Here is a 12,500-nt window from a genome sequence, read left to right as displayed (position 1 = left end):
GTGAGAGTGTGAGAGAGTGTGTGAGTGAGAGTGTGTGAGTGTGAGAGAGAGTGTGTGTGAGTGAGAGTGACAGTGAGAGTGTGTGTGAGTGAGTGTGTGTGAGTGAGAGTGTGAGAGAGTGTGTGAGTGAGAGTGTGAGAGAGTGTGTGAGTGAGTGTGTGTGAGTGAGTGAGTGTGTGTGAGTGAGAGTGTGAGAGAGTGTGTGAGTGAGTGAGTGTGTGTGTTTGTGAGTGAGTGTATGTGAGTGTGAGTGTGTTTGTGTGTGTGTGTACGTCTGAGTGTGACTGTGTGCCACTGTTCCACCTGTACCTGACCCCTGACCTGTGTGCTGTAGGACCAGGATGATGGATGGCAGTACGTCAGCAGTAAAAGCAGCTCGGTGGTTCTGACTGATCTGACCCGAGCGTCACAGTACCAGGTGCAGGTCAGAGCCAGAACCACAGCAGGATACGGACACTTCAGCCCCGCCGCCACCATCAGCACACTGCCGGACGGTACACACCCACACCCACACACACACACACACACACACACACACACACACACACACACACGTGCACACAGTGGTGTCTCATATGAATCTAACAGTGTGTCTCTCTCAGATGAAGAACCTCCGTCGCGGTTGTTGCTCACTGGTGTGCTGGTCGCTATAGGACTGCTCATTCTCATCGCCGTGGGGATAGTTGCTGTGTTCTGCTTCAGGTGAGATCTGATTGGTGCCTGAATAAGGGGGCAGGGCCTGGGATTTTCTGGTTAAGAGAACTGTGTGCACTCACTATTTTGACACAAACTGCCTTGTGTCAAACCAGGTGTGTGTGTGTGTGTGTGTGTGTGTGTGTGTGTGTGTGTGTGTGTGTGCGTATGTGTGCGCGTGCGTGCGTGAGTGTGTGTGTGTGTGCGTGCGCGCTCTTAGGTTCAGATTCATTGTTCCAGTAAGAGTCTGTAAGGAGACAGCGCTGGGTGAACACATCCTATTCTCTTCACACACACATACACACACACTCTCTCTCTCTCTCTCTCTCTCTCTCTCTCTCTCTCTCACACATTTCTTTTGTCATAGGTAAATCTAGTTGACAAACAAAGTAAATAATATTTATGTATACAAATAAAATTATTTGTAAATAAATCAATATCATTTACTGTATTTGTCAGTAATCTTTACCTCTGGACGGGCAGGTTTCTGTCATTTCTACAGACAGTATCATTTGCTAGGTCTGTTTTCTGATGACATCACTGCTGCTAACAACACAACGCTATCAAACTACATCTGACACACACACACACGCAGACGCTGGAGGTCATGTGGCGCGAGTGTGTGTGTGAGGCTCGTGAAGAGCGAGCGAGCAGCTGCAGGGTCTCTCACACAACAGACAGAAACTCACACGAGTCATGAGAGAGGAATTCTGTCAAACAAACATACACAGCCTGTGTAATCCAATCACATATAAACACAGAGTCCATCTGTCCGTCCAATCACGTGTGTGTGTGTGTCTCAGGCGCTCCAGCCGCAGGCGGGACCCCGACCCGGATAAGAGCAGCCAGTTCCTGATGGGTCAGGGTGAGTGTGACGTCTTGTGATCAGGAATGTGTTATACCGCGGTAAATCTGTCAGCGCTCACCGCTGGTTTGTGTTGTTTACATGTGAGAGTGATGCAGACACATGAGTTTAGTGAGTTTAGGCCTTATGCATTGCTGTGGATTGCTCGTCAGCTACAGAAAATGTGCTCCATGTGGCAACATTTACAGGACCTGTTCGTATTATTATTTTGACTGAACTCAAAAATATGAATTCATGTCAGTTAACTCGCCTGATAACATAAGGTTTTCAAAGTCATAATCAGGAAGGAAACATAAGATCTGAACATGTGTAGCAAAATAGGATTGAGAAAGCAAAATAACAAATATGTTTTACATAAATATTTATGATTAATAATTAAATGCATGTTTTTAATTAAATGCAAATTTGCATGTTATTTTCAATTGACAAATAAAGTAAATAATTGAATTTTATATCATGAAATATTATTTATGATTGACAATGAATAGTAAATTGACAATAAACTTGTTTAAGTCAGACGTGAATGGACAGTAAAATCTGTCTGTTTGTAGGTTTATACAGTTCTTGAAAATCTAAACAATCAACCACAAACCAGAGATTTCATCTGTAACTACAACCAGCTCAAATGAAAACCATAGTCAGTGTCATTACATGGAGTAGAATACACATGAACTGAAAGAATGTGTTTAAAAAAACTTAGGTTCCTTTTATTTCAGCTGTATGCCAAGGCAGTTTCATTTAGTTGAAGTTGAAATACTGAAACAAACTAAAACTTAATAAAAACCTTTTTATATATCATATATTTATATTTTAAATTATATATTCTTTATGATCAGTTACAAGTCTCTAAATTATTAAGAAGTTGTTACTGTTTTTTCTTATAGATCTAAATAGTTAGTCATTTTTATTTAAGTTTGTTTCATATGTTTCTTTGGCAACTAGCTGAAATAGTTCTTTATATATATATATATATATTTTTTTTTTTTTATTAGTCACAAACATGTTTTGTCTTTGTTTATTCATTAATCAGGCTTTTTATCCAAAGCGACTTACAAATGAGGAACACAACGAGCAGTTCATCATAAAGAGACAGATAATCCTGAGAAAAGCTCGTCATACGGTTTCAGACATTGTTCAGATGTTTTGTTGTGGTTTAATTGTGTGTGTGTGTGTGTGTTTCTCACAGGGATGAAAGTGTACATCGATCCGTTCACATACGAGGATCCGAACGAGTTGGTGAGGGAGTTCGCTAAAGAGATCGACGTGTCGTTTGTGAAGATCGAGGAGGTGATCGGTGCCGGTGAGAACCGTGTGTGAGATTGTTGAGTGCAGGTGTGGCGCGGGGCTCGTGTTTCTGCGTGAACACACACACCTGATGAAAGCACAGCTCACATTACACTATTGTGTGTGTGTGATCTGTGTGCAGGTGAGTTCGGTGAGGTGTGTCGCGGCCGGCTCAGGGTTCCTGGGAAGAAAGAGAACTACGTGGCCATTAAGACCCTGAAGGCTGGCTACACAGACAAGCAGAGGCGGGACTTCCTGTCAGAGGCGTCAATCATGGGTCAGTTCCAGCATCCCAACATCATTCACCTGGAGGGAGTGATCACAGCTTCCTGTCCCGTGATGATTCTGACCGAGTACATGGAGAACGGCGCACTGGACTCCTTCCTGCGGGTCAGTACCTGTCTGTCTGTCTGATGTCGGGTCAGAAGTGTCGCCCACTCTCACCCGTCTCTCTGTCTGTCTGATGTAAGGTCAGATGTGTCGCCCGCTCTCACCCGTCTCTCTCTCTCTGTCTGTCTAATGTAAGGTCAGATGTGTCGCCCACTCACACCCGTCTCTCTCTGTCTGTCTGATGTCGGGTCAGATGTGTCGCCCGCTTTCACCCATCTTTCTCTCTCTCTCTCTGTCTGTCTGTCTGATGTCGGGTCAGATGTGTCACCCACTCACACCCTTCTCTCTCTCTCTGTTTGTCTGTCTGATGTCGGGTCAGAAGTGTCGCCCACTCTCACCCAGCTCTCTCTCTGAGTGTCTGTCTGATGTCGGGTCAGAAGTGTCGCCTGCTCTCACCCGTCTCTCTCTGTCTGCCTGTCTGATGTCGGGTCAGAAGTGTCGCCCGCTCTCAACCAGCTCTTTCTCTGTCTGTCTGTCTGATGTCAGGTCAGAAGTGTCGCCCGCTCTCACCCAGCTCCTTCTCTGACTGTCTGACTGATGTCGGGTCAGATGTGTCACCCGCTCTCACCCATCTCTCTGTCTGTCTCTCTCTCTGTCTGTCTGATGTCGGGTCAGATGTGTCACCCGCTCTCACCCATCTCTCTGTCTGTCTCTCTCTCTCTGTCTGTCTGATGTTGGGTCAGATGTGTCACCCGCTCTCACCCATCTCTCTGTCTGTCTCTCTCTCTCTGTCTGTCTGATGTTGGGTCAGATGTGTCACCCGCTCTCACCCATCTCTCTGTCTGTCTCTCTCTCTGTCTGTCTGATGTCGGGTCAGAAGTGTCGCCCGCTCTCACCCAGCTCTTTCTCTGTCTGTCTGTCTGATGTCAGGTCAGAAGTGTCGCCCGCTCTCACCCAGCTCTTTCTCTGACTGTCTGTCTGATGTCAGGTCAGAAGTGTCGCCTGCTCTCACCCGTCTCTCTCTGTCTGCCTGTCTGATGTCGGGTCAGATGTGTCGCCCACTCTCACCCAGCTCTTTTTCTGTCTGTCTGTCTGATGTCAGGTCAGAATCCCCCGCTCTCACCCGTCTCTCTCTCTCTGTCAAATGTCGGGTCAGAAGTGTTGCCCGCTCTCACTCAGCTCTCTCTCTGTCTGCCTGTCTGATGTCGGGTCAGAAGTGTCGCCCGCTCTCACCCAGCTCTTTCTCTGTCTGTCTGTCTGTCTGTCTGTCTGATGTCAGGTCAGAAGTGTCGCCCGCTCTCACCCAGCTCTTTCTCTGTCTGTCTGTCTGATGTCGGGTCAGAAGTGTCGCCTGCTCTCACCCAGCTCTCTCTCTGTCTGCCTGTTTGATGTCGGGTCAGAAGTGTCACCCGCTCTCACCCAGCTCTTTCTCTGTCTGTCTGATGTCAGGTCAGAAGTGTTGCCTGCTCTCACCCGTCTCTCTCTGTCTGCTGGTCTGATGTCGGGTCAGAAGTGTCGCCCGCTCTCACCCAGCTCTTTCTCTGTCTGTCTGTCTGATGTCAGGTCAGAAATGTCGCCCGCTCTCACCCAGCTCTTTCTCTGTCTGTCTGTCTGATGTCGGGTCGGAAGTGTCGTCCGCTCTCACCCAGCTCTCTCTCTGACTGTCTGTCTGATGTCAGTTCAGATGTGTCGCCAGCTCTCACCCGTCTCTCTCTCTCTCTCTGTACTCTCTGTCTGATGTCGGGTCAGATGTGTAACCCGTTCTCACCCAGCTCTCTCTCTGTCTGCCTGTCTGATGTCGGGTCAGAAGTGTCGCTCCCTCTCACCCAGCTCTTTTTCTGTCTGTCTGATGTCGGGTCAGAAGTGTCGCCCGCTCTCACCCAGCTCTCTCTCTGACTGTCTGTCTGATGTCAGGTCATATGTGTCGCCAGCTCTCAACCGTCTCTCTCTCTCTCTGTACTCTCTGTCTGATGTCAGGTCAGATGTGTAACCTGCTCTCTCCCGTCTCTCTCTCTCTCTGTCAAATGTCAGGTCAGAAGTGTCGCCCGCTCTCACCCAGCTCTCTCTCTGTCTGCCTGTCTGATGTCGGGTCAGAAGTGTCGCACGCTCTCACCCAGCTCTTTCTCTGTCTGTCTGATGTCGGGTCAGAAGTGTCGCCCGCTCTCACCCAGCTCTCTCTCTGACTGTCTGTCTGATGTCAGGTCAGAAGTGTCGCCCGCTCTCACCCAGCTCTTTCTCTGTCTGCCTGTCTGATGTCGGGTCTGAAGTGTCGCCGCTCTCACCCAGCTCTTTCTCTGTCTGTCTGATGTCGGGTCAGAAGTGTCGCCCGCTCTCACCCAGCTCTCTCTCTGACTGTCTGTCTGATGTCAGGTCAGATGTGTCGCCCGCTCTCACCCGTCTCTCTCTCTCTCTGTACTCTCTGTCTGATGTCAGGTCAGATGTGTAACTCGCTCTCACCCGTCTCTCTCTCTCTGTCAAATGTCAGGTCAGAAGTGTCGCCCGCTCTCACCCAGCTCTCTCTCTGTCTGCCTGTCTGATGTCAGGTCAGAAGTGTCGCCCGCTCTCACCCAGCTCTTTCTCTCTCTGTTTGTCTGATGTCAGACAAACAGAGAGAGAAAGCCTGCTCTCACCCGTCTCTCTCTGTCTGCCTGTCTGATGTCGGGTCAGATGTGTCGCCCACTCTCACCCAGCTCTTTTTCTGTCTGTCTGATGTCAGGTCAGAAGTGTCCCCCGCTCTCACCCGTCTCTCTCTGTCAAATGTCGGGTCAGAAGTGTTGCCCGCACTCACTCAGCTCTCTCTCTGTCTGCCTGTCTGATGTCGGGTCAGAAGTGTCGCCCGCTCTCACCCAGCTCTTTCTCTGTCTGTCTGTCTGTCTGTCTGTCTGATGTCAGGTCAGAAGTGTCGCCCGCTCTCACCCAGCTCTTTCTCTGTCTGTCTGTCTGATGTCGGGTCAGAAGTGTCGCCTGCTCTCACCCGTCTCTCTCTGTCTGCCTGTCTGATGTCGGGTCAGATGTGTCTCCCACTCTGACCCAGCTCTTTTTCTGTTTGTCTGTCTGATGTCAGGTCAGAAGTATTGCCCGCTCTCACCCAGCTCTTTCTCTGTCTGTCTGTCTGTCTGTCTGATGTCGGGTCAGAAGTGTCGCCCGCTCTCACCCAGCTCTCTCTGTCTCTATACCCTCTGTCTGATGTCGGGTCAGATGTGTAACCCGCTCTCACCCGTCTCTCTGTCTGTTTTATGTCGGGTCAGAAGTGTTCCCCGCTCTCACCCGTCTCTCTCTCTCTCTGTCAAATGTCGGGTCAGAAGTGTCGCCCGCTCTCACCCAGCTCTCTCTCTGTCTGCCTGTTTGATGTCGGGTCAGAAGTGTCGCCCGCTCTCACCCAGCTCTTTCTCTGTCTGTCTGATGTCGGGTCAGAAGTGTCGCCCGCTCTCACCCAGCTTTTTCTCTGTCTGTCTGTCTGATGTCAGGTCAGAAATGTCGCCCGCTCTCACCCAGCTCTTTCTCTGTCTGTCTGTCTGATGTCGGGTTGGAAGTGTCGTCCGCTCTCACCCAGCTCTCTCTCTGACTGTCTGTCTGATGTCAGGTCAGATGTGTCGCCAGCTCTCACCCGTCTCTCTCTCTCTCTCTGTACTCTCTGTCTGATGTCGGGTCAGATGTGTAACCCATTCTCACCCAGCTCTCTCTCTGTCTGCCTGTCTGATGTCGGGTCAGAAGTGTCGCTCCCTCTCACCCAGCTCTTTTTCTGTCTGTCTGATGTCGGGTCAGAAGTGTCGCCCGCTCTCACCCAGCTCTCTCTCTGATTGTCTGTCTGATGTCAGGTCAGATGTGTCGCCAGCTCTCAACCGTCTCTCTCTCTCTCTGTACTCTCTGTCTGATGTCAGGTCAGATGTGTAACCCGCTCTCACCCGTCTCTCTCTGTCAAATGTCGGGTCAGAAGTGTCGCCCACTCTCACCCAGCTCTCTCTCTGTCTGCCTGTCTGATGTCAGGTCAGAAGTGTCGCCCGCTCTCACCCGTCTCTCTCTCTCTCTCTCTGTACTCTCTGTCTGATGTCAGGTCAGATGTGTAACTCGCTCTCACCCGTCTCTCTCTCTCTGTCAAATGTCAGGTCAGAAGTGTCGCCCGCTCTCACCCAGCTCTCTCTCTGTCTGCCTGTCTGATGTCAGGTCAGAAGTGTCGCCTGCTCTCACCCAGCTCTTTCTCTCTCTGTCTGTCTGATGTCGGGTCAGAAGTGTCGCCCGCTCTCACCCAGCTCTCTCTCTGTCTGCCTGTCTGATGTCGGGTCAGAAGTGTCGCTCGCTCTCTCCCAGCTCTTTCTCTGTCTGTCTGATGTCAGGTCAGAAGTGTCGCCCGCTCTCACTTAGCTCTTTCTCTGTCTGCCTGTCTGATGTCGGGTCAGAAGTGTCGCTCGCTCTCACCCAGCTCTTTCTCTGTCTGTCTGATGTCGGGTCAGAAGTGTCGCCTGCTCTCACCCGTCTCTCTCTGTCTGCCTGTCTGATGTCGGGTCAGATGTGTCTCCCACTCTCACCCAGCTCTTTTTCTGTCTGTCTGTCTGATGTCAGGTCAGAAGTGTCGCCTGCTCTCACCCAGCTCTTTCTCTGTCTGTCTGTCTGATGTTGGGTCAGAAGTGTTGCCCGCTCTCACCCAGCTCTTTCTCTGTCTCTATACTCTCTGTCTGATGTCGGGTCAGATGTGTAACCCACTCTCACCCGTCTCTCTGTCTGTTTTATGTCGAGTCAGAAGTGTCCCCCGCTCTCACCCGTTTCTCTCTCTCTGTCAAATGTCGGGTCAGAAGTGTCGCCCGCCCTCACCCAGCTCTTTCTCTGTCTGTCTGTCTGATGTCAGGTCAGAAGTGTCGCCCGCTCTCACCCAGCTCTTTGTCTGTCTGTCTGTCTGATGTCAGGTCAGAAGTGTTGCCTGCTCTCACCCGTCTCTCTCTGTCTGCTGGTCTGATGTCGGGTCAGAAGTGTCGCCTGCTCTCACCCAGCTCTTTCTCTGTCTGTCTGTCTGATGTCAGGTCAGAAGTGTCGCCCGCTCTCACCCAGCTCTTTCTCTGTCTGTCTGTCTGATGTCGGGTCAGAAGTGTCGCCCGCTCTCACCCAGCTCTCTCTCTGACTGTCTGTCTGATGTCGGGACAGATGTGTATCGCCCTTTCACCCAGCTCTCTCTCTGTCTGCCTGTCTGATGTCAGGTCAGAAGTGTCGCCCGCTCTCACCCAGCTCTCTCTCTGACTGTCTGTCTGATGTCAGGTCAGAAGTGTCGCCTGCTCTCACCCGTCTCCCTCTGTCTGCCTGTCTGATGTCGGGTCAGAAGTGTCGCCCGCTCTCACCCAGCTCTATCTCTGTCTGTCTGTCTGATATCGGGTCAGAAGTGTCTCCCGCTCTCACACAGCTCTTTTTCTGTCTGTCTGTCTGATGTCAGGTCAGAAGTGTCGCCCGCTCTCACCCAGCTCTTTCTCTGACTGTCTGTCTGATGTCGGGTCAGAAGTGTTGCCCACTCTCACCCAGCTCTTTCTCTGTCTGTCTGTCTGATGTCAGGTCAGAAGTGTCGCCCGCTCTCACCCAGCTCTTTCTCTGACTGTCTTTCTGATGTCAGGTCAGAAGTGTCGCCTGCTCTCACCCGTTTCTCTCTGTCTGCCTGTCTGATGTCGGGTCAGATGTGTCGCCCACTCTCACCCAGCTCTTTTTCTGTCTGTCTGTCTGATGTCAGGTCAGAAGTGTCCCCCGCTCTCACCCGTCTCTCTCTCTCTCTGTCAAATGTTGGGTCAGAAGTGTTGCCCGCTCTCACTCAGCTCTCTCTCTGTCTGCCTGTCTGATGTCGGGTCAGAAGTGTCGCCCGCTCTCACCCAGCTCTTTCTCTGTCTGTCTGTCTGTCTGATGTCAGGTCAGAAGTGTCGCCCACTCTCACCCAGCTCCTTCTCTGTCTGTCTGTCTGATGTCGGGTCAGAAGTGTCGCCTGCTCTCACCCGTCTCTCTCTGTCTGCCTGTCTGATGTCGGGTCAGATGTGTCTCCCACTCTGACCCAGCTCTTTTTCTGTCTGTCTGTCTGATGTCAGGTCAGAAGTGTTGCCCGCTCTTACTCAGCTCTTTCTCTGTCTGTCTGTCTGTCTGATGTCGGGTCAGAAGTGTCGCCCGCTCTCACCCAGCTCTCTCTGTCTCTATACCCTCTGTCTGATGTCGGGTCAGATGTGTAACCCGCTCTCACCCGTCTCTCTGTCTGTTTTATGTCGGGTCAGAAATGTCCCCCGCTCTCACCCGTCTCTCTCTCTCTGTCAAATGTCGGGTCAGAAGTGTCGCCCGCTCTCACCCAGCTCTCTCTCTGTCTGCCTGTCTGATGTCGGGTCAGAAGTGTCGCCCGCTCTCACCCAGCTCTTTCTCTGTCTGTATGATGTCAGGTCAGAAGTGTTGTCTGCTCTCACTCGTCTCTCTCTGTCTGCTGGTCTGATGTCGGGTCAGAAGTGTCGCCCGCTCTCACCCAGCTCTTTCTCTGTCTGTCTGTCTGATGTCAGGTCAGAAATGTCGCCCGCTCTCACCCAGCTCTTTCTCTGTCTGTCTGTCTGTCTGTCTGTCTGATGTCGGGTCAGAAGTGTCGCCCGCTCTCACCCAGTTCTTTCTCTGATTGTCTGTCTGACTTCAGGTCAGATGTGTCGCCAGCTCTCACCCGTCTCTCTCTCTCTCTGTACTCTCTGTCTGATGTCGGGTCAGATGTGTAACCCGCTCTCACCCAGCTCTCTCTCTGTCTGCCTGTCTGATGTCGGGTCAGAAGTGTCGCTCGCTCTCACACAGCTCTTTCTCTGACTGTCTGATGTAGGGTCAGAAGTGTTGCCCGCTCTCACCCAGCTCTCTCTCTGACTGTCTGTCTGATGTCAGATCAGATGTGTCACCAGCTCTCACCCGTCTCTCTCTCTCTCTGTACTCTCTGTCTGATGTCAGGTCAGATGTGTAACCCGCTCTCACCCGTCTCTCTCTCTCTGTCAAATGTCGGGTCAGAAGTGTCGCCCGCTCTCACCCAGCTCTCTCTCTGTCTGCCTGTCTGATGTCAGGTCAGAAGTGTCGCCCGCTCTCACCCAGCTCTCTCTCTGACGGTCTGTCTGATGTCGGGTCAGAAGTGTCGCCCGCTCTCACCCAGCTCTCTCTCTGTCTGCCTGTCTGATGTCAGGTCAGAAGTGCCGCTCGCTCTCACCAGTCTCTCTCTCTCTGTCAACTGTCGGGTCAGAAGTGTCGCCCGCTCTCACCCAGCTCTCTCTCTGTCTGCCTGTCTGATTTCAGGTCAGAAGTGTCGCCCGCTCTCACCCGTCTCTCTCTCTCTCTGTACTCTCTGTCTGATGTCGGGTCAGATGTGTAACCCGCTCTCACCCGTCTCTCTCTCTCTGTCAAATGTCGGGTCAGAAGTGTCGCCCGCTCTCACCCAGCTCTCTCTCTGACTGTCTGTCTGATGTCAGGTCAGATGTGTTGCCAGCTCTCACCCGTCTCTCTCTCTCTCTGTACTCTGTCTAATGTCGGGTCAGATGTGTAACCCGCTCTCACCCGTCTCTCTCTCTCTGTCAAATGTCGAGTCAGAAGTGTCGCCCGCTCTCACCCAGCTCTCTCTCTGTCTGTCTGATGTTGGGTCAGATGTGTCGCCGCTCTCACCCGTCTCTCTCTCTCTGTCAAATGTCGAGTCAGAAGTGTCGCCCGCTCTCACCCAGCTCTCTCTCTGTCTGTCTGATGTCAGGTCAGAAGTGTCACCCGCTCTCACCCGTCTCTCTCTCTCTGTCAAATGTCGAGTCAGAAGTGTCGCCCGCTCTCACCCAGCTCTCTCTCTGTCTGTCTGATGTTGGGTCAGATGTGTCGCCGCTCTCACCCGTCTCTCTCTCTCTATCTCTCTTTCTGCAGCTGAACGACGGTCAGTTCACGCCCATCCAGCTGGTGGGGATGCTGCGTGGGATTGCGTCCGGTATGAAGTACCTGTCGGAGATTAGTTATGTTCACAGGGATCTAGCGGCGAGAAACATCCTGGTCAACAGTAACCTGGTGTGCAAGGTGTCTGACTTCGGCCTGTCCAGATTCCTGACGGAGAACTCGTCTGACCCCACGTACACCAGCTCACTGGTGAGGATCTGCTGCTGTCACACACATCCTACCCTGCAACACACACATGCACAGTCCAACATTTCATTACGTTTTTGTGAATAAAATTACTGATTTTGTTGATGGCAATTTCCTAAGCTTGTTTTTTTATAAAAAAAAGAATGACACTTTTTTGTGATTTTTGTGATCAAAATGACTGATTTTGTGTCAGAAATTTCCATAACCTATCAGAACATTTACATTATGTTCTTATAATAATAATAATAATAATAAAATAAAGATTTTGTGAGTTTTCTAGTAAAAATTATCAAAATGTCAAGTGATCAAAATGCAATAATTTCAAAAATTTTAGAATTTAGCAGTTTTTTTTAGTTGTAATTGCAAATTCACTTTCTTATGATGAAATTGACTGATTTTGTGGTGATATGTTACAGAATATTACAGAAACTGCCTTTTCTATTCTAATAATGAAATACTTCATTATTAGAATATTGTATATTTTTTAATCTGCTATATTACCATTATCAATGATGTGAGCATCAGTGTCGTTGAGCTCCATCTGTGTGTGTGTGTGTGTCAGGGCGGGAAGATCCCGATCCGCTGGACGGCTCCTGAAGCCATCGCCTTCCGTAAGTTCACCTCGGCGTCAGACGTCTGGAGCTACGGCATCGTGATGTGGGAGGTGATGTCGTTCGGAGAGAGACCCTACTGGGACATGAGCAACCAGGACGTGAGTGAGGTTTGATCCGATCTGACGGACGAGTGTGTTCTGAGCCCGCTGATGATGATGATGTGTGTGTGTGCAGGTGATCAACGCCATCGAGCAGGACTACCGCCTGCCTCCTCCCCCAGAATGCCCTGCGTCTCTGCACCAGCTGATGCTGGACTGCTGGCAGAAGGAGAGATCGTCTCGCCCGCGCTTCTGTGCCATCGTCTCTGCCCTCGACCGACTGATCCGCAACCCAGCCTCGCTCAAGATCACCGGACGCATCTCAGACGGGTCCGTGTGTGTGTGTGTGTGTGTGTGTGTGTGTGTGTGTCAGTAAACACCAGGGAGGTGACTCGTTAAGCGTCACGTCATCGACAGGCAGAACCGGTCGCACACCCAGCTCCACATCACCCTGCACAAGGTCGCAGAACAGAGTAGCTGTATGTAGGGGCACAGACAACATATTTAACCCAATTCCACAATTTAGCAGCGAACTGCCGGTGTATGATTCAGATGAGAACAGTAACACAGACTCCAAAATGAACGACTCTG

The 12,500-nt window shown here is 50.9% G+C and overlaps 1 protein-coding gene across 4 annotated transcripts in view; it reads left to right on the top strand.

Annotated features, from left to right (window-relative positions):
* Nucleotides 1-12,500, top strand: part of LOC132118631 (ephrin type-B receptor 4b) — a 44,726-nt gene that overhangs the window by 18,795 nt on the left and 13,431 nt on the right. For all 4 annotated transcript variants that reach the window (XM_059528596.1, XM_059528597.1, XM_059528598.1 and 1 more), the window contains 8 exons: nt 335-494; nt 603-702; nt 1,497-1,558; nt 2,745-2,858; nt 2,985-3,232; nt 11,045-11,260; nt 11,820-11,969; nt 12,046-12,239. In XM_059528596.1, coding sequence (XP_059384579.1) covers nt 335-494; nt 603-702; nt 1,497-1,558; nt 2,745-2,858; nt 2,985-3,232; nt 11,045-11,260; nt 11,820-11,969; nt 12,046-12,239 — 1,244 coding nt within the window. The remainder of the gene's footprint in view (nt 1-334; nt 495-602; nt 703-1,496; nt 1,559-2,744; nt 2,859-2,984; nt 3,233-11,044; nt 11,261-11,819; nt 11,970-12,045; nt 12,240-12,500) is intronic.

The sequence above is a fragment of the Carassius carassius genome, chromosome 37 (genome assembly GCF_963082965.1).
Source record: "Carassius carassius chromosome 37, fCarCar2.1, whole genome shotgun sequence".
In the NCBI taxonomy this organism is placed as follows: domain Eukaryota; kingdom Metazoa; phylum Chordata; class Actinopteri; order Cypriniformes; family Cyprinidae; genus Carassius; species Carassius carassius.
This window is presented reverse-complemented; position numbering and strand designations above follow the sequence as displayed.